Consider the following 20349-nt stretch of genomic DNA (forward strand, 5'->3'; position numbering starts at 1 on the left):
GGAGCTCAGTGCCCGTTAAAATGACATGTAACGCATAAATACATAGAGAAATAAATAGTGGAGGAATGAGCCTGGACATTTCAGTCTGTTTTAAACTTCACCTTGAAGCAGAAACTCTTAGTTTAGAAGGGTGAAGTTTCCGTTTGACTCAGATCTGTGAACCGATCATAATAAATATTCTTTGTATTAACACATTAATTAGTTTCTTTGTTTTGTAGTCGATAGTTCATCTTTTAGTTTACTTAAGTGGAAGCAGTATCAAGTGGAAGAATGGGACTATAAACCTAGGCTTACAGGCATGAGGCATTACATTTTGAACAAAGTAGATTATATTAATATCAAAAGCTTAATTGACCTTTGGAACGAATCACAAATATGGAGCTTTGATTTCAAAAAAGGTACTCCTGTTATACAGTATTTAGGTTTACATTTTATTGTTATTTGAACAGCTGAGCATTTAATCATGAACCAGGTGAAGAAACCGGTTTATTATTTATTTTATTTTGCAACTGTCTCTATGAAACTACTTGTGACATGTCATATTTGATTTTGGCTTTGACTGAACATTTGCTCTCACTTTGCGGAAAAAAATATCGGGATATATATCGTATATCGATATTCAGCCAAAATATATCAGGATATGACTTTTGGTCCATATCGCCCAGCCCTAACCGGAGCGCAACAGCGTCTGACTGCGCGCAGAGAGAGTTTTTGAGAGGGCACATGAGTAAACTGTGTGAGAGGGGTTATATTATTGCACATTAATGTGGATAATAGCAAACAAATACATTTATTGAGCACGGAATAGGTGTTTGGTTGCTTAAACGAAATTTATTTTTGCGAATGTTAATTTCTGTAAAAAATGTACTGCAATGTGCTTGCAAAATATAGTTCTCTGTGCTCAAAACATACAATTACTCGCTCAGGAATGTGGCACATATATAATGCTATACAGTCCTTAGGAAACACACACAAACACTAATTTTTCCTGTCTTTTAATGGTTCATTATGACAGCTCTTCTGGATGTACATTCAGCTCTGTGTGCATGTGTTTAGTTGTGTGTGTGTGTGGGTTTTTGCATTCCAATTTGTCCTCATGACATGTTTACCCTAACTAATTAAATACTCGCAAGACATATAAAGCTGTTGTTTTTGAAGTGTACGGTATATATCCATACATGCAAACGCTCTTTCTTACTGTGTTTATTTTGTATTTTGCATTGTTGGATATATTGGATTGTGGTTTACATGTCTGCCCTTGTTTTGTGTGTGTGTCCACAGGCCTGATGTGGATATACAATAGTCTGGACAGTTACGTGTTTCTGCAGTATCTGGCCTGGGTCATCTACCCTGTACTCCTCATCTGTTTCTCTGCCGGGTTCGTCCAGTTTCTCGCCCCCCCAGCTGCTGGTACGACCAACACATACAAAAACATATTAAACAGAATAAAGAAAACATACAACACAATAACTTAATTTAAAAAAGGGACAATAGAATCAAGTATGTTGAATTGTGCTTACAGTACTGCTACACAATAAGTTAAAAGATATTTGGGGTTTTTGACTATTGTTCGGACAAATCAAGCCAATTTGTAAATGTCATCTTGGCCTTTTTGAGCATTTTCCAGTATCTATATATTTTGTAGACTAAGCAATTAATTGAGTAATGAAATAAGTAATTGCTGTATAACCATTAGTTTCAGCTCTATATTACTGTAGATACACACAAGAACAACAAAGGTGCTTTCATATGTGCAGCACAGTATTCAGATTTGATAAGTTGATTTAATACTGAAGTCAGGCGACCAAGATGAAACAAGTATAGCGGTCATGTCCAAAATGGCATAATGAACTAAGATCAGCACATTTACCAACAAAGCAAATTTGTAAATCCATAATTTCCATCAATGTTTGAAATAGCAAGAATCATCAAGGTTGCATTTTGTCAGATGTTGGAAGAGAATAAGCCTATATGTGAGACATTCTAAAATGTATTTTACCTCCAAAAGATGATTTTTGGAACTATTTGAGCCATAATCTAGCCCGCTCCCTGAGAGTCCTGGAAGAAAGTGCTCACCCATAGCAGAGGGTACTGGGCATACAGAGCAGACATTGTAAAAACCGTACCCCTTATTAATAAATTCTTTTTTTGTACTTCTCTATCTTAAAACTATGAAGTTAAATTAAACCCTGATAGCTCTCGTGTAAAAAAATAGCTTTTTCTGCTACCAGACTGATGCCACCCAGTATTGTGATGAACTCCTACTGTAAACACCTGTGTCTACAGTAAATGGTACTCGCTACAGTGCAACACTACTGTGGGGCACTGTAAATCCCCTCTGTACCTCTTTAGGCTCTGCCCCTAAAGGCTCTGCTTGTTCCCCAGTGGGGCCTCCTCTGCTTCAATATCAGATGAGGGAAGGAGAGAAATCCTCTTGAGTTCTGCGCACAATTAGTAATATGCATGTCTCCCACAATGTTTAACTATTGCTTTAAGGCTACTGTGTAACATATTTGGTCTGTTGGTGATGCCAGTATGTGTCCACTTACAGTAAAGGTCAGGTTGGTTTCTCTTTATGAGTTGACAGTCAGCGCTAAGCACCCGTTGTGCTCCCCTGCAGGTTCAGGTATTCCAGAGATGAAGGCCATCCTGCGAGGAGTTGTGATGAAGGAATACCTCTCCTTAAAAACTTTTGTGGCCAAAATCATTGGCCTCACCACTGCTTTGGGCAGCGGCATGCCCCTGGGCAAGGAGGTAACACATACACATCAGCTTTAAGTGCTCTAGGGGCCCCTACTGTACTGTATGTGTCCATGTGTCCGCACAGCAAAAACTGACAACTATGTCAGCCAATGAGTCAATCAATATGTGACTCATAAGATGGAGATGAAATGCAAGCTGCTCAAATGTGTGTGTGTGTGTGTGTGTGTGTGTGTGTGTGTGTGTGTGTGTGTGTGTGTGTGTGTGTGTGTGTGTGTGTGTGTGTGTGTGTGTGTGTGTGTGTTACTGACACACATTCCACTTCATTTTGGCAATGCCAGCAAAACTCAAATGCTGACCCATATTAAACAGCAGTTATGTTGTTTTCTAATAACAGTTTCAGTGATTCACAGTTTTAGAAAATTAGTTTGCAATACAGAATCCAGACAGGCACCAAGTTGCCATCAGGTTTGAATGCCAGCTTACACACCATTTGTTAAATTTTAGAATACCAGTTGTCCAGACTTCAATTCAAATAATTCTTAGTCATCGAAAGCCCATGCAGCTCGGAGTGCAGGAACACTGGCTGAACAGGTTGGAAAGTGCGGGAGCATAATGCGATGATGCTCTCACTTTTCATCCTGTTATTTCCACGTTGAACACCCCCAGAATTTTAATATTCACTGCAGACTTTGTTGTTGTTGGTGTGTTTTCTGAACTTGTAGCATGTTGGAACCTGTTTTTTTGTCCTGTCAGGGTCCGTTCGTACACCTCGGCGGTTTGTGCGGTGCTGTTCTAATGAGGTTCATGTCTCTGTTTGGGGAAATCTATGAGGTAAGTCTCATTCTTTTTTTATGTCCTTAGTGCCTTTCTTTTCACTCTTTCTCAACGGCGTTTTCCTGGCAAAACATCTATTATTAGATTTTCTTTTCATTACATATTCATATACTGTACACCATTCACTCATTCACACTTTTTTTCCCGGTAGATTAAAAAGACTTAATAAACCGTAATTTGTATCATATTAGATCAAAATATAAATAATTTGGTGTTTATTAGAAGGTAAACGAACACAGTTATAACCTTCTTAGCCACCTCTACCTGAATAATGCTGTAATTAGAAACCGTACATAATGTATTACCTTACGTACACACCGCCGCTGACTTGAGCTGCAAAGAAGCTGTGGCCGCTCTGTCGAGGACGCTTGTCAAAAAGTCCGGGGAAGCTGTTTGACGCTTTGGCCGCTCTGACGTGGGAGCATTCTTCGATCATGTGCAACACACGATTGAAGAAAAAGCACAAGCAGCCACTGCACGACCAATACACTGACACTAGAAACCTTTTATAAATTACATATATAAGGACATCATTTGTATTGTTTGTTGGTCACAGCGGTGTCTGTTAGCAGTTAGCCGCTGAACCGCAGCAGAATGCAGGCAGAGCGAGCAGCCGCCAGCTGTTGACCCGTGCAGGACTTCACTGTTAACGGACTGTTTAGAGACCATGTGACGGCACGTTAACTGGTCCCTATACGCAAACAACGTTACATCATAAATGATAGGGGAACCCAGCAACGGCGATTAGGAGATTTCCCTCCATTTTCATGGAACTAATGTCTTGGTAGGAACAAAAGTTTACATCGTATGTTTCGTTGCTGCCGTTTGCCGCTGCTTGCCGCTGAACCGCGTCATAGCTCATTACCATAAAGTTGACCAAATTTCAACTTTCTGATTGACACTCAAAACGCTCAAAACGCCCAAAACGCGACGCCGACAGTTTTGACGCTCCTTGCAGCTGAGAGAATCCAGCTTCCATTGAAAATTAATGACTTCCGGTATCTTTAGACGCCCAAGTCGGCGGCGGTGTGTACGTACAGTTAGACCCAAATAAGCCGTATACTTTGTATCAAATTAGATCAAAACCAGAAACACTTTGGTCCTTATTAGAAAATAAACAAATGCAGTTATGCAAACACCATAAAACAAAGTTATGCTGTAATTAGATGGGTTTAATGCCATATTATATCTCCTTTTTAAAAGATTAAAAACAAAAACACACCGCGAGCATAGTATCTATACATTTATTTGGCATTTTAATATTAAACATAGTTTCATTTTCTTACAGTGCCTTTTGATGCTCATTAGAAGATAAGTGTAGGCTACCGTCCTAATGTCAACCCACATTGGGTCCCTATTCCTCGGAGCATGGATTTTCTCGGGAGCCCCGTGAAGTTTGTATACATATTTATTTAACACATATCAGACTAAAATGCTTCATCAACGCTCTACTTCAATACCAGTTAGGACATTATAGACCATTTAATATCACTACGTGACCTTTGCTTCCAGGACATTGGATTTTTATTTCCCTCTGTTAGACTTATTTTAATTTATTAGAATGCAATGGAGTGCAAAGGAAGTAATTTCACAATTTCAAAATAAAAGGGTATAACAGTGATCGTTTACTTCTGTGACGAACGTGCGTCACTTTGTAAGACATAATGCTCGCCTAGCTGCTAGCGTGGCACTCCCTCATGCTCTGCAGCTGACTAGCTAGAAGTACTTAGTGCGCATGTGCGACTCCCAACAAAGATGGTACAGAAGTGAGATGCCTCACTCTGTGAGCTCAACACACAGGGTGAAAAGAGGAGCTGCAGCAATGTGCAGCTCCTCTTTTCTCTCTCCTACAACAAAAATTTGTTTTCTGAAAATTAAACCACACAAACCTATTCTGGTACAACCTCTAAATACAATTATGAATCTGACAATGAGCATAATATGAGCACTTTAAGTAGAGTGTGTTCAGTGTGTTATATTTCATTTTGAATGTGTTCAGATTCTACCTTTTAATTTGTACTCCGAGCTAGTTACTTAAGTGTGTGTGTGTGTGTGTGTGTGTGTGTGTGTGTGTGTGTGTGTGTGTGTGTGTTTCAGAATGATTCAAGATACATTGAGATGCTGGCAGTGGCCTGTGCTGTGGGAGTGGGCAGCTGTTTTGCTGCCCCCATAGGAGGTGAGTCTTCAGAGAGGTTTATAGTAATATAAGTCTGGCTGGCACACAATACGCTGGAGGTGTTGTATCATATATCAACTGAACATTATACAATAACACAGAGTAAGCTTTACATCACTCAATGGGGATATTGAAGTGAAGGCAATATCTCTGTCTGTACATCACATCACATGTCATCATGACATTGTCCAGCTAATACCATAGACAGGTTAATACTAATGGCTAATACTGACCTGAAGAAAAGCAGCTAAAAGGAGTTTCATTCCAAGCAACACAACTCTTCACACATGTCTCAAAACAGGCAAAACAGACACTTTAAACAATCCTCATTGAGACAACACGCGCTGTCACTCAGAACACACTGAGGGCAAGATGTACTAATGCTTTTGCGCCCACTTCAGGCATATTTGTTTTGCAACGTGCGCGTAAAAGCATGGCGAGGTATGTACAAACAGGCCGCACTGAGGTAAAAGCGCAGGCTGCCTGTCGCGGGGACTGAAAATGGCAAATTGCGCTTTTCCTCCTGGTGAAATGGCAGCAGTAATCCGAGCAAGACGAAGACATAGGCCAAGGAGACAAGCTGAAAGGATTTTTGCCACAAGGATCACACTTTTTCAGTTGAGTGAACATGAAATCATTAAGCGTTACAGATTAAGCAGCCATGCAATATTACAGTTACTGGAAGAAATCAAAGATGACATAGAATCTCCGACTCAGCGTTCACGTTCCATTCCAGCAGTTGTTAAACTCCTCGCTACATTACAATTATTGGCATCAGGATCATTTCAAACAGTCATAGCATAAGCAGTGGGAATATCGCAGTCTGCACTCAGCCGTATCATAGCACCAGTACTTAACGCTTTGCTACAGCGCAATTTACGGTATAGTGGGCGGAGAAAGGCGCTGATTACCCGATGTACTGCAGGTTTGGTAAATACAACGTGAGCTGAAGTATCACAGTGTATCACAGTGTGCGCTTTCTGCGGGTTGGCCATGGTGCTGATAACACTACATTCGCAAATGTACGTACATCTGGCCCTGACAGTAAAAACACTAGCATCAAACACCATTACAGAAATTAGAAACTTTTCATCTCTACACTTTGAATAATTTGAGTGACTTCACACTATTAAATATTTTCTTTAAAATTGTCTAGTAATTTACGGAATCACTGGAAAAAATGTTATAAACTAAAGGTACGTAATATTAACAAAGTTAGTGTGACTAATCCTGCCTCTCTCCAGCATCAGGCCACACATTTCCATCATCACATTGTATGTCCTTTCTTGCATCATCTATAAATATAAATGGATGTGGTGTTTCCATTGCTTCCACCTCCATTACTTTCTGAAAAATAGTAAGTGAGCAGTTTTACTGCGTTAAAGGTAGTATTTCTCACATTTGTTTTTATAGCTGTGTATGTAAGCTCAGACATCTTACCTGGACATATTGGCATCTTTGCTATTTAAACTGTTTACCGTTTCTCTTGAATGGTAATGAATGGAATCTTTCTGAGCCTTCCCTAATATATATATATATATATATATATATATATATACACACACACACTAACAAGTCTAAAACAAGACACCTGCTTAGGCTTTCAGCTGAAATTGCAATCAGCAGTTGTTTTAAATGCACCCAGTTGAAATCTATTTCGTTTTGCATGTGTGGTTAACAGTTTTGACAGCAGTGTGTTAGCATTTGAGCAAAGTGCTGTAAATTGTTACAGTGTTGTGCAGGTTGTGGTTAAAGCCATGGGATAAGAGGTTTGAAAACTGTGTTAAAGCAATAAAAAACTAACTAGAGTTGGTCCACATGAATTGCAGCTGTGCAGACTGTGGTTAGAGTTTTGCACATGTGGCTCCAGTTGTGACCACTGTCGTTTGGCAATCGAAGAAAAAATGTAAATGGCATATCATATAACAATCTTTTGCACCACTTGGGCTTCTCCACTATTGTCATTACATCACACAAGTCTTTCTGTACTGTATTATCAATCACACGTGACCCAGGCTTTTGTGAGTACTGTGGAGTACATACTGGCCAAACTGTGATTAATTAATTTTAACATTTAAATGGTATACAATGTTTGTGCTTCAGGTGTGTTGTTCAGTATTGAAATAACATCCCAGTTATTTTCGGTGAGAAGCTATTGGAGAGGTATCTTTGCTGCTACCATCGGTGCCTTCATCTTCAGAGTACTGGCTGTGTGGAACACTGACGCAGGTAAGGCAGACTTGTGCTCAAAATACTGTATTATGATGGAAGTATGTGAGAACGATTCAAAATACTATCACAATATAAAAAATTCAGAAATGTCTGCCAAGACTTAGGTTAATTACATGGGTGAAACTTGTATATTAATGATGGAAAACTTAATTTGACAGGTGTACTCTGTGATCTTTTGCAGCTGAAAATCTGTTTTATTAAGCTCAAGAAAAGAATAGGCCGTTTCCACAGCAGACATTTTGACATTTTAACATTAATTTTGTCTCCTTTACGTTATGAAAATGGCCCATTGATTAGCAAAGGACGAAGGCACGTGCGCTGTGGTTATACAGTACATGAAACCAGTAAACTGAGGATAGCTCACAGCAAAGATGGAGATTCGTTTTTGACTACAGCTGAAGAACAACCAGAGTTTCAGTTTTCAGTAGCAGATGTTCAAACTCGCAGCCAATCGAATGTCTACCTCAGGTTTTCAGTGCCTCGTTAGCCCAAGTTTTTTACAACATTTTCTCCAGCCCTCTGTTAAGTTATACCTATATTATGTTAGGTTAGGAGACAGCACTTACACAATGAGCTGAACTTTTTGTTTACTTTGTCTGCTGTAACACTAGGTCATGCATTGCATCTGATTGCAAGAGCACAAACCTTAATTGGATGGTTGTTTTGGCAGTGGTCTGTTCTCCTTCCTGACTCTTGCTGTACTTTTTCTTTCTCCAGAGACAGTCACAGCCCTTTTGAGAACCAGTTTCCGGCTAGACTTTCCGTTTGGCCTCCAGGAGCTTCCTGCCTTCGGTGCCCTTGGGTGAGTCTTGACTGGTGATTGGTCAATTTCTGATTTCACAAATGCATACTGTATGTGCACGGGTTGGAAATATATTACAAAACCAAAAAAGGAAAATAAAGTAAGCTATCAATTCAAAACCATCAAAGATTTTAACCACTAATTTACAATGTGTAAGAGCTTTATAATATAAATTATTAATAAATACTCCCTTATTAGAAAGTAGTCAAAACATTTGTTACCACACACTGGTACTAGAATGAACACAGGTTTGGTTTGCCATTAAAGTCCACAGAAACTTCAAATAAATTCAAACTGTTTTGGCACATGTGGCTGTTCTGACAGGTGCTCCAATGTTTACCATGACTGCAGCATAGATTCAGATATTATCATATATCTTCAGTGTCTGCACCAGTCTGGCTGAGACACCTTTATCTGACCATACCCCAACCTTGCTTGACCTCAAATAGCTCAGTACCCGAACCCTGATTCTAATCTTTGCCGTAACCCAAACAGGGTTTGGTACATTTGGTCCTTTTAAGGCTACAATTACAAAGAACACAGAAAAGGCACATATGCAGTGTTTTTCTCAGCTGCAACACGGGGGCAAAGACTCCCTCATCATCATGTTCATTAGGTTGTGTGCTTAGCCACCACCATACTTTTGGTCTGTATGGGGACTTGAATCAGCAACCCTCAAGTTCCGAAGCCAACCCCCTACTGACTGAGCTACTGCCACAAATTACATTTGCACCTGACATCCATCTCTAGTGGAGACTCATTACTTTTACATACCAGTTTTTATTGAACCCAAATGCACTGGGGAAAACCTACTGTATGGAGGTGATTTGAGAAAGAAAATGTTAATAATTTATGATTTGGTTTGTTTAAGCTTGGACTCATTCATTTCATTCAGTTTCAATTTGATCACCTAGAATGCATTTTTATAGTTCCTTTCGTGTGTGTGTGTGTGTGTGTGTGTGTGTGTGTGTGTGTGTGTGTGTGTGTGTGTGTGTGTGTGTGTGTGTGTGTGTGTGTGTGTGTGTGTGTGTGTGTGTGTGTGTGTGTGTGTGTGTGTGCTCTCTGCAGTATTGCCTGCGGTTTTGGTGGGGCTTTGTTTGTCTATCTGAACGGATTGATTGTCCGGTTCATCAAGAAACAGAAGGCCAACAATGGATTCCTCATGAAAAAGTAAGTTTAACCACTTGTGGAAAGTAACTAAGTACATTTAATCAAGTACTGTAGTTAAGTACAATTTTGAGGTACATGTCAGAGAGAATTGTACTTTTAACTTCTCTACATTTACCAGGGTATATCACAGGGTCTTAAAAGTATTTTAATAAGCTTTGAATTTGGCGCCTGGGTAGCACACCTGGTAGATCTCGCGCCCATTTACGGAGGTTTACTCCTCAACTCAGCGGCATACAGTCTCTCCCCTGAGCTAGCTGCAACAGCCTGAAGTGTGTAAAGTAAGATGTAAACAATAAGTACCCCATATAATTTCTAGACTCCATCTGTAACTTTTAAACAAAATAAGACAATCAGCTATAAAACGGAAAATACAGCATCTCTGTTCTCTGCAAAGACGAACAAAATTACATGATTAATGCAACATTATCACAACGGCTCCCGGCCATTTTTCACCGCAGAAAGCTGCTCCCTGCCTGGCTAAAGCTAATATAGTTAGCCTAAAGAAAGAAGGCGTCTGTCCCAACTAACGTTACGGTTCGGAGCTGCGACGCTGGAAACGTATCACTAATCTACAACAGCAGTCTGTGTCTAATATAACATCATTTACACTGATTTAAGTGTTCTCTTTATTGTTGCTTGTTCTCTGGGGGATGGCGTTGGATATGCATTAGCATGTTAGGTGTATTTCCAACAACTGCTGAACAACGCCAACACACAGTCCTCGTCTTATCCACCACTCTCTGCCTGTACTACTGTAACTGACTGGGAAACCGAATTTTTCCCAAACTTGTGATCTTAAAGAGGCCGGCGGGTCCTCTAACTCTTGTGTGTCGCCACCACTCGCCATACTCGTCGTTAGTGCTGCTATCTCTGACTCACTGAAACGGCATACATAGGCGGAGCTCTGCTACATAGGCGGAGCTCAGCTACATGGGTGGCGCGCCAATCAGAGCTTCAGAGCTAAGGCGGGGCTACAGATTAGGTGTTCCTCAAGAACCTGTGTATCTAACAGTATTTCTGCATTGCATTAGTTAATTTACACGCAAGTTTTATTTATATTTTTATACTGTGTATTCTCCGTGTAAATTCATGCACCCAACCGTTTCGGTTCAAATACGAATACATTTACCGTTCCAGCCCTATATCCTTCATAGTTTTGCCAGTATGGCCGTAAAGTTGGTATTACATTTCATTCCAGTAGTATTAAAATTGTCTTAAAAAGTCTTAGATTTAACTTGGAGAACCCTGGTGGTACCCTGGTTTACTTGTATGCTGTAGTTACTTTTCAGATTAGGTTTTTCATACAAAACCATATGATACGATATTAGTTGTAATTTTTTTTTTCTATCTTGTTTTTCTCTCTCAGACATCTGCTGTATCCAGCGCTGGTCACTTTACTTATTTCTACACTAACATTTCCCCCTGGCTTTGGCCAATTTATGGCTGGAAAGGTAGGTTCTACACCCCCACTCAGCACATACTATTTTGTTTTACACACACTGCACTGCAGCCATAACTGTAATACAAAATAATGTGGAAGGAAGCCTTTGGCAGTATAGGCCTGTAGACCTAATATATCTGCCATGTATTGCACCAAAACACAATGTCTCTAACTCTGAATTTAACACAACAAATGAACTCATGTAACCTTTGATGTCTTGACTTATGCTTAAAAATGATTTACAAAAATGATTCCCTACATGATATAATGTTTTGGTTGTGGTCTTTATGCAACTTTACAGAGCAGCCATGTAATCAAAGCATTTTAGATCATTGTATTGTTTCATAACAGCCTGATTACAATTCATGTCTGTGATTGTTTTTATAATTTTCACAACACAGGTTAAAATGTGCTTCTTGGTGTTTGTGTGCATCATCTGTGTACACAGGAAACTTAGTTGAGCGTCTTTAAGCTCCTAGGATGACTCATACAAGTGTGTGTGTGTGTGTGTGTGTGTGTGTGTGTGTGTGTGTGTGTGTGTGTGTGTGTGTGTGTGTGTGTGTGTGTGTGTGTGTGTGTGTGTGTGTGTGTGTGTGTGTGTTCTCAATTTCACCCCCTTTTTATCCATCTAATTATCAGATTGGAAAAAGAATATTGTGTGCATCCTCAGGCATACTGACACACACACACTTACCATTTGTCAGTTTTGGTTCCTAATAGGCGGTAAGTCAGGCTTCTGAAGCTCTAAATGTGCCTAGACTGATCCACTCCCCTTAAAGCCCTTCTCCGGGGAGCACACTCCAAATTCTGTATCTTAAATCCCTCTGTCTTGCTCTCATACTCCACAGTCATAATTTCTCTGGGAATGAGCAACATTATCACCACTATGTTTCCATCGACCCGTTTTTATCCAAATTAAGTGATATCGAATGAAAAATGCCTTATGGAAACAGTAAAATCCGATTGAATTTCATGAATATCGAGAAAATGCGTTCGGTCTCATCCGATTTTCTCTTGATCGATATACGGCTTATGCGATAAACGCTGATGGAAACGTTATTTGCCGAGTAAATAATGAATTGCAATTAAGTTTTAGGTCATTTTATGGTTGCAACCCGCAATAAAAGGAAGAAGAAGAAGTTTCAGTTCATTTCCGCCCAGTATTTCCGCTCTGTTTGCACACATGACAGGTGTCAACAAAAGTGGACAAACGAGGAGACAAGATACTGTTTTAATTTACCAGAAAAACTGCTATTTTAGATAGCAAAAATCTAAGAAATGCCATCATTCATTAGGAGCTCGTGAAGGAAATGACCAATAAGGTTACGACAGGGACATTCTAAAACGCTTAACGTGAAAAAGCTTAACGTGGTATCTAAACAACAATCAATCATCACCAGATTTATCATGGTTATATCTTGTCATGAACACTTAAGCATGTCAAAAAAACTAAATCGAAATCCAACGATTATAGAAGTTATCTCACGTTAATGTTTTCTTCATCAGTGGCCGTATGGCGAGAAAAAAGCTTAACGTGGTTTAATGTACCTAAACAATGATCAATTTTTACCAAATTTCTCTCTCATATTGCTCCTCGTAACCACTGAAAACTGTCAAAAACTCGAACCCAAAGTCCAGTTATTATGGATGTTATCTGACGTAAAGCGTTTCTGCTTCATAGAGCCTATGGAAAAAGCTTAACGTGGTTGAATGTACCTAAACAATGATCAATCATCACCAAATTTCTCTCTCATATTACCCATCATAACCACGGAAAACTGTCAAATAATCTAACCCAATGTCCAATTATTATGGATGTTATCTGACATAAAGCGTTAATGCTTCAGGGCAGCGGAGCGGCTGGGGGTTGACTCTCCACGGTTCTCATTGGCTTTATAAGTCCTAATGTGAAAAAGCTTAACGTGGTTTAATGTACCTAAACAACGATCAATCATCACCAAAAAAATCCTCTTCTATATTGCTCATCATAACCACTTAAACCGGTCAAATCTAACCCAATGTCCAAATATTATGGACGTTATCTGACACATTAACGTGAGATAACTTCTATAATCGTTGGATTTCGATTTTAGTTTTTTTGACAGGCTTGAGTGTTCATGACAAGATATGACCATGATACATCTGGTGATGATTGATCGTTGTTTAGATATTAAACCACGTTAAGCTTTTTCACGTTAAGCGTTTTAGAATGTCCCTTACGACAAGCCGTGGGACGTCCTGCGGAGTAAATGGAAGGCGCTCAAATAGCGATACACGGCTCAAAAAAGAGTTGTATCGCAGCGGTGCCGGAGGGAAAATATGAGGCAAGTTCCACCTTTTTGATGAGCTGGATCAGATCCTCAGCCAAAGGCCCATCGGAGCTTATAGCTTGGCTTCTAATATTAACAACAACTACTTCTGTCTAGCAAAACTTTGTTCGCAAATCTTTGCTTGAATCTTGTGCGACTCAGTGCAAAAATGAATGGAAACACCTTAAAATGTCTCAAATCAATTTCATATACCAATTTAATCGCAAAACAGCATGTGACATCATTACGCACAGGTTTTTATTCGCTTTAAAGCTGTTGGATGGAAACACACTTTCACCAGCTTTATTCGCATGAGTTTTTTTACCGAACTTCAGATAATTCGATTGACAAGTGGATGGAAACTTAGCTAGTGTCTCCAGCTGTCCCAGCTTTTACAACAGATACATTTGTCGTCTTACACTCCCTGCCTGCTATCTTAAATATTCAGTGAAAGTGATCGTAAAATACTGTAACAGTTCTCAGGGTCAAAGTCATATTTAGATAATCAATAAATCGTATGTTATTGGCTGTAATTTCTTTAGCAAAATAAGAAAATAAATTTTACCAAACAGCCCAACCATGTTTACATATATTGATGATGTCACTTCCTGTGGCATTTAGCTGAACATGATGGAGACTATGGAGGCATTACTGGACAACCGGACGTGGGCTAAACAGGGCATCGCTGAGGAGGCTGAACACATGGGACACTCTGAAGCCTGGATAATCCCGCAGGTCAACGTCTTCGTCACCCTGGGCCTCTTTACTTTCATGAAGGTAGGAGAGAAAACCAAATTAGGGTAACTCATGTCAGTAAATTCATACAAAATACTGTCCATGCTCTCATTGTAAAAATGTGTTGCCCAGCCTTGTGTTCTGCCAAGTGTTCAGTTCAGTGTTTTTGAGCATTTTGCCTCACATCAGTCACAATTTTTTATTTACTCCATTGAAGTCTTAAAACCTTAAAATAGCTGAAGTTTTCTTGAAAGTTAATGATGAAATGCTGATCATGACCTAAAAATTTGCTTAGTCAGTGTTGTCCATCTCCAATGTCAAAGATATAATGATGGATCATATATTTACTGTAGAATTGATCAATACACTGGCTGTGCAGTTTAAACTGAATTTTAATGAGACATCTAATCTAACATCTATAACGAGTCCACAGTAGTATGTGTGGTTATTTTTGATCATTATAGTTTTAATACTTTTTCTTCCACAAAAATGAGCATGCCGGCCTTTTAATAGTTATATCTGTGGAAGCTTAAATTTAGGTGCACACACACCATACGATAATGCTCACGCATTGTCAGTGGTGACATTTGCCTTTTTGTTTTTCATTCCTAATTAGCAGTCTCTTCCGCTTGCCTTGCACAGTGTCGGCCAATCGACAGAGCCTGCTCATTATCCAGGTTTCATTTCAGGGTCTTTCTTAGTTGAAGTGTGAAAGGGACAGCTCAATCTAACCTCAGCAATAAGCTCTGCATGGGCACCTCCTCATCGCTGGTAGAGGATTCACCCCGTTCTTTCTTTTCATGTCTTCTCTTTCTTTATCTCCCTCTTTTTTATCTCTTAGTTCTGGATGTCTGCCCTGGCCACCACCATGCCAGTGCCCTACGGATCCTTCATGCCAGTATTTGTCATTGGTAAGAAGCAACTAGCCCTGTGTGTGTGACTTTGTGTATTTGTGTGTGTGTTAGACCAGTGAAGGTAGTTCTTGCTGAGAGTTGCATGAGAAGATAGATGCCACTTATAATCTTTTTCCCAAAAACGTCAAACAATTTCTTTCACTTAGAGGAGTGATAAAATGTATTTTTCAAGTGAACTATAATATTCCTAGATTTAATTAATTTAATTAAAGAAAGAAAGCATATTTCCAAATATATTGAACCATTCTTAAAATTGAACTCAGAGTTTCTTAAAGGTGCAATATGTAATACTGACAGCTAGCTTAAACTTTTTACTGCAGTCCAAATTCAAAACACTGGAGAGAGTTGTCTCCCCCGGCCCCTCCTCCCCAGATTCAAAGTTCACGTTGGTTGCCAGGTTGAGAACGCCCGCTTGCTTGGTTCTCCAGTAACTATAGCAGTTATCACATGTTAGCATGGCGGTGTTAGCCAGGACCAGTCGGGATTTCACCAGCTGTCTCTCAATTGATTTTGAGAGTAACCAACTCAAGTCATCTGTATAATTCAATGTCAGTACACAAATTTTGAAATGACAAAAAAATGCCCGTTCCTAGTAGCCGTGATAAATTAGCCTGAAGCTAATGCTAATAGACAAACTCTGCGGCCTTTTGGGCTCTAAGCTGTCTCCATCTCTCAAATACATCTCCAGTATTTACCCGGGGTTTGTAACATCTCTGGTCATGCCAAGGATTTTTAGGTTAGGTAAATCTATCTCCGTTGATCCCGTTTGTTTGTTTGTTTGCTGCTTCCATGGCTGTACTACAGCTGTAGCGCAGTGAGTTTGCGTTTTTTCAGTTAGGCTATATCTAGCTAACCTGACTCCGCCAGATGGATTGCTTCGCATTTGCTCGGCATATCCATCTGGGAACTTTCCGTTGGAGAACTTTTGGGAAGGGGCGAAAATACTGGTTAGCTGATTGGATAAACCAAATCAACCAATCAGATCAACGAAGCGTATGAAAATTCAACCACAAGCCCCTGCTGCTGCAGGCAAAGCATAGCTCGTTAGCTCAGCAAGCAAGCAATATGTCGGTCAAGGATATTTGCAGTTTGTGTAACAAGAATTTACGAATAAAAGGCACCCTTTCAGGTTCCCGGTCCATATTCCAAAAGAAGGATCCAAGAGAAAAAAGCATTAGCGAGCAGCTAACAGAATTAGGGCTACCGCTGGCTGATAATACTGGTTAGCTGATTGGATAAACCATCTGTCTATCACCACCTAAACCCGCCTCAAAACCAACGCTGATTGGCCCGGTTGTTTGGCGAAGGGCTCCAAATTTTCTCTATCTCAAGATGCCAGACTGATCTGTGAGTGGAAAACTAAAGCTCGCGAGATCAGGACGGTCTCACAAGGCTAATATCTAGCAACCCAGGCCGGGCTGTCAAAATGGGCAGAGAAACAACACACAGGCCGATACACAAACAGAAATTCCGTCACAGAATGGAAATTTCAAAGGAGAAATTGCTGTCATTAGCATTGTTGTCAGAAAAGATAGTTTTTCAACTTAGCATGTTTCCTTAATATCTGATGACATATTGTGATTTTTGGATTTAATACAGTAAATATATTACATATTGCACCTTTAAAGACTTTATTACATCACCACTCTGCAGTGTTATTTCTTTGTAAATTGTTTTTATCTTCAAACATCTAGTTAGTTGGTGTGAGAAATAACAGAGACAGACAAGTCATTTTTACTTTATCTGAGTGATAATATACACCTATGCAATGCAGTATATGCTATGCATAGAATACAAAAGTGTTAGTTATTGTTCCCAGTATTAAGCCCAGTAATAATTACATTCTTTGTGCATGTGTCAGGGGCAGGTTTTGGTCGTCTGGTTGGAGAAGGCATGGCAACCTGGTTCCCAGATGGCATTCACACAAATGGCACCAGCTACCCCATTGTGCCAGGAGGCTATGCTGCCGTGGGTAAGTTTAACACACAATCATGGCACCTATCACTCTCTACATTCTCACTTTCTTGACTACTCCTCTGTGTCTTTTCTAATGTTTTTGATTCATTTAGATTCATTAATATTGGGGGTTGTGGCAGTTTTGGGACCTGCACAAAAATATTTCTCATTCACAACCAACTTGGCTGCTTTTAAGTGATTCAATCTTTTCAACACGGTAACTGTGCACGCATTTCATTCTACATCTCATTAGCTTTCTGTGAGGCATCAGTGCTTCTACTTCAGTAAAATATTTTATGAAAATGAATCAAGATAAATATTCCCTACAGCCCAATGCTTCAATGTACAGCTTCAAGTTAAGACTCTAAAGGGACTATGATTAAACAGACAGACCGAATCTAATACATTTAAAAGCTCCCCGGACAAGACTTATCAAAATGGAAAAAGAATTGGCTGCAAAACCGCTCAGACACCAGCTGACAAAACAACAAACTTTCACACCTCATAGTGGCATGAGTGGCATGCTGGCAAGTGTTCATGTCCCACTTAAAAATTTTGGAAGTTGAAAATGCAACTTGTTGCATAATAGCCTCGTCATTACGTTGCTTTCACGTTAGTTACATGAATCACTGCTTGATTGAACTGTATTCGACAAAAAAATCCAGTATGATGCATTTCATTTAATTAACAAATAATATGAAAATATTAGTGCTGTCAGTTAAACGCGTTAACGGCATGAACGCAAACCCATTTTAATGGCATACATTTTTTTATCACAAGATTAAGGTTCTTTTTGGCCTAGCAAACTTTGTAGTTTTTTTCACATGCTGTTGCAACAGCTAGTAACGTTAGAAAAACTACAACAGCACACCGGATCTAGCTAAACAAAACAGGCACGCCGCACATACTTGTTTGGGCTTGCGAGCCGGCCAAAGAGTAGTAGGCTAACGTTACGTTTTGAGTGGATGGCGAGCGCGTGACGCCGAAATGGATGCCAATAAGATTCTGAATGGTAAGTTTACTTTTAAAAAGTTGCCAAATTGTTCCATTGACAAGACCAAAGTGATCTGTGTGTTTTGTCGTTGTGAACTGATATATCATCGCAGCACGTCCAGTCTGAAATACCACTTGATGGCCAAGCACACAGCTGATGTGAATTCTCTGCCCCCTCGTCAAAGCCAGGCGACAAAAGCACAAAGCAAGCCGATCCACTTTTCCATGTTGATAAGAGCATTAAAATGAGAAAAAAATAATGGGACAAAAAGAAATCAAGGGACATTTAGAATAGATAAAAAGATTAATTGTGAGTTAACTATGACATTAAGGCGAGAGTTTTTGCTAGGATTTTACAGTGAAGCAACTGCAGTAAGTGATGAGTTGCTTTAACAGTTGCTTAAAGGGAAATTTCACCGCTGGAAAGCTGAATATATCTTTATATTGGGTCACTTATGTAGTAGAAATGTGAAAAGAAAATTGAAATTGGTGCCTTCTAGGCCCGAGATAAGCCAGAAAATGTGTTTTTGGCTCATGGATGAAAGACACCAAATCCCAGAATGCACTTGCTTTGCTGCTGTATGAGGCCACTTCCAAGCCACGCCTACCCTTTACAGACAGACAGTGAGACGATCAACTCAAGTGTGTTTTATTGTCATTTCAACCATATACACGAAAAAACGTTTGACCGTGGCTCAAGTGGTGTTACACATTTAAAACATGCTTTTTTTTTTGCCACAGCTGATACATTATCCAGACTTCTTTCAGCGGATTGATTGATAGCTCCAGAGTGAACAGAACTGTGTCCATAGCAACGCTCTGCTATGCATGGCAACGCTCTGCTATGCATGGCAACGGTGTGTTATCCTTAGCAGCGGTCTGTTATCAAGAAATAACAGACCGCATTCTACATTAGAATTCAACCAAGCCATGTAATAAGTAAGGGATAATGTAGAGCGAGGCGGTTGTTATAGCGAATACAACCCTGACAGGGTGATCAGGTTGTATTCGCTGTAACAACCGCCTCGCTCTACATTATCCCGCTTATTACATGGCTACTTACCAAATAAATCAATAATTTGAATAATAACTTCTAACTAAAAATATTGATTTAAATGGGAGTTTATTGATTTAAATACGATTGTATTGCTTCCACTAGAGAAAATAGTTCGTTCCGTCTCTACGGTTGGAATCCTGCGTCCATAGCAACGTAAAATCTCTGTAATGCAATCCTTCGTCTATTAGCTACTCAACACCCCCTTACGGGCTGTGGTAGTAGCCCTATATTTTATGGGGTGCTGCCGTGGTGGACAAATGACCCAGCTGCTGTTTTAATCACTGCAGGAATTGACACAACATTAGCTGACGCGTTGTAGTGAGCTAGCGGGCTATCGGCTGCTCTAATTTACATTAAACTGAACATTTCTGTTGACGGTGAAGTGAGACACGGTGAATGGCTTCTTTGGGAATATTTATGTGGACGTTTATGTCCTCATTCATCTCGTTTCCTTTTTGCAGAGCCGCTGCATGTTGACACACCTGTAAATTAACGTTAAACAAGTTGCAATGTAAGCTAATTAATTAGTGTTGTTGTCCCTACGGCTGTTACTGCGTAGCTAGCGATCATAGACGGTATAGAAAGATACTAGCGATCGACGCTCATCAGATCTGCTGTCATTGCTTGGAGGACAGAAGTTGCTCCACGTTTCCCCTCTTTTTGCCACAGCTGATAGGCTAAATTATCCGGACTTCTTTCAGTGGATTGATTGATAGCTGTCCTCCAGAGTGAAGAGAACTGCGTCCATGGCTAACAGCTAATTCGGCTAACCGCTAGCTGAGACAGCATGCAAACTTTTAAAAGACCCTCAAAATAAAACTTCAAAACAAACGTTAACATATATAACAGCTGTTTCGTCCGTTCTACTTTACTTGTGCTCATTTAAAATACAATCACTCAATACTTGTCTTTATTGTTACTGTAAAGTCTTAATTTTGCTGTAGCTTGCTTTTCCCATTATGTTTGACTTAACGTTATTTTAGACTGAATCTAGCTGTCCGTTCTGCCTGCACGATCTGTTCTGCGC

At 39.8% G+C, this 20349-nt stretch overlaps 1 protein-coding gene across 3 annotated transcripts in view; it reads left to right on the forward strand.

Annotated features, from left to right (window-relative positions):
• The window catches only part of LOC114552740 (chloride channel protein 2), a 38938-nt gene that overhangs the window by 2692 nt on the left and 15897 nt on the right, over positions 1-20349 (forward strand). For 2 of the 3 annotated variants that reach the window (XM_028573757.1, XM_028573758.1), the window contains exons 2-12: positions 1282-1410; positions 2621-2754; positions 3457-3534; positions 5635-5713; positions 7817-7942; positions 8663-8747; positions 9816-9917; positions 11284-11368; positions 14289-14444; positions 15244-15313; positions 17178-17288. In XM_028573757.1, the coding sequence (XP_028429558.1) occupies positions 1287-1410; positions 2621-2754; positions 3457-3534; positions 5635-5713; positions 7817-7942; positions 8663-8747; positions 9816-9917; positions 11284-11368; positions 14289-14444; positions 15244-15313; positions 17178-17288 (1150 nt within the window). In that variant the 5' untranslated portion in view covers positions 1282-1286. Of the gene's footprint in view, positions 1-1050; positions 1411-2620; positions 2755-3456; positions 3535-5634; positions 5714-7816; positions 7943-8662; positions 8748-9815; positions 9918-11283; positions 11369-14288; positions 14445-15243; positions 15314-17177; positions 17289-20349 lie in introns of those variants that run through there. The other variant, XM_028573756.1, reaches the window with a different exon arrangement.

Source organism: Perca flavescens, chromosome 3 (assembly GCF_004354835.1).
Source record: "Perca flavescens isolate YP-PL-M2 chromosome 3, PFLA_1.0, whole genome shotgun sequence".
Lineage (NCBI taxonomy): Eukaryota > Metazoa > Chordata > Actinopteri > Perciformes > Percidae > Perca > Perca flavescens.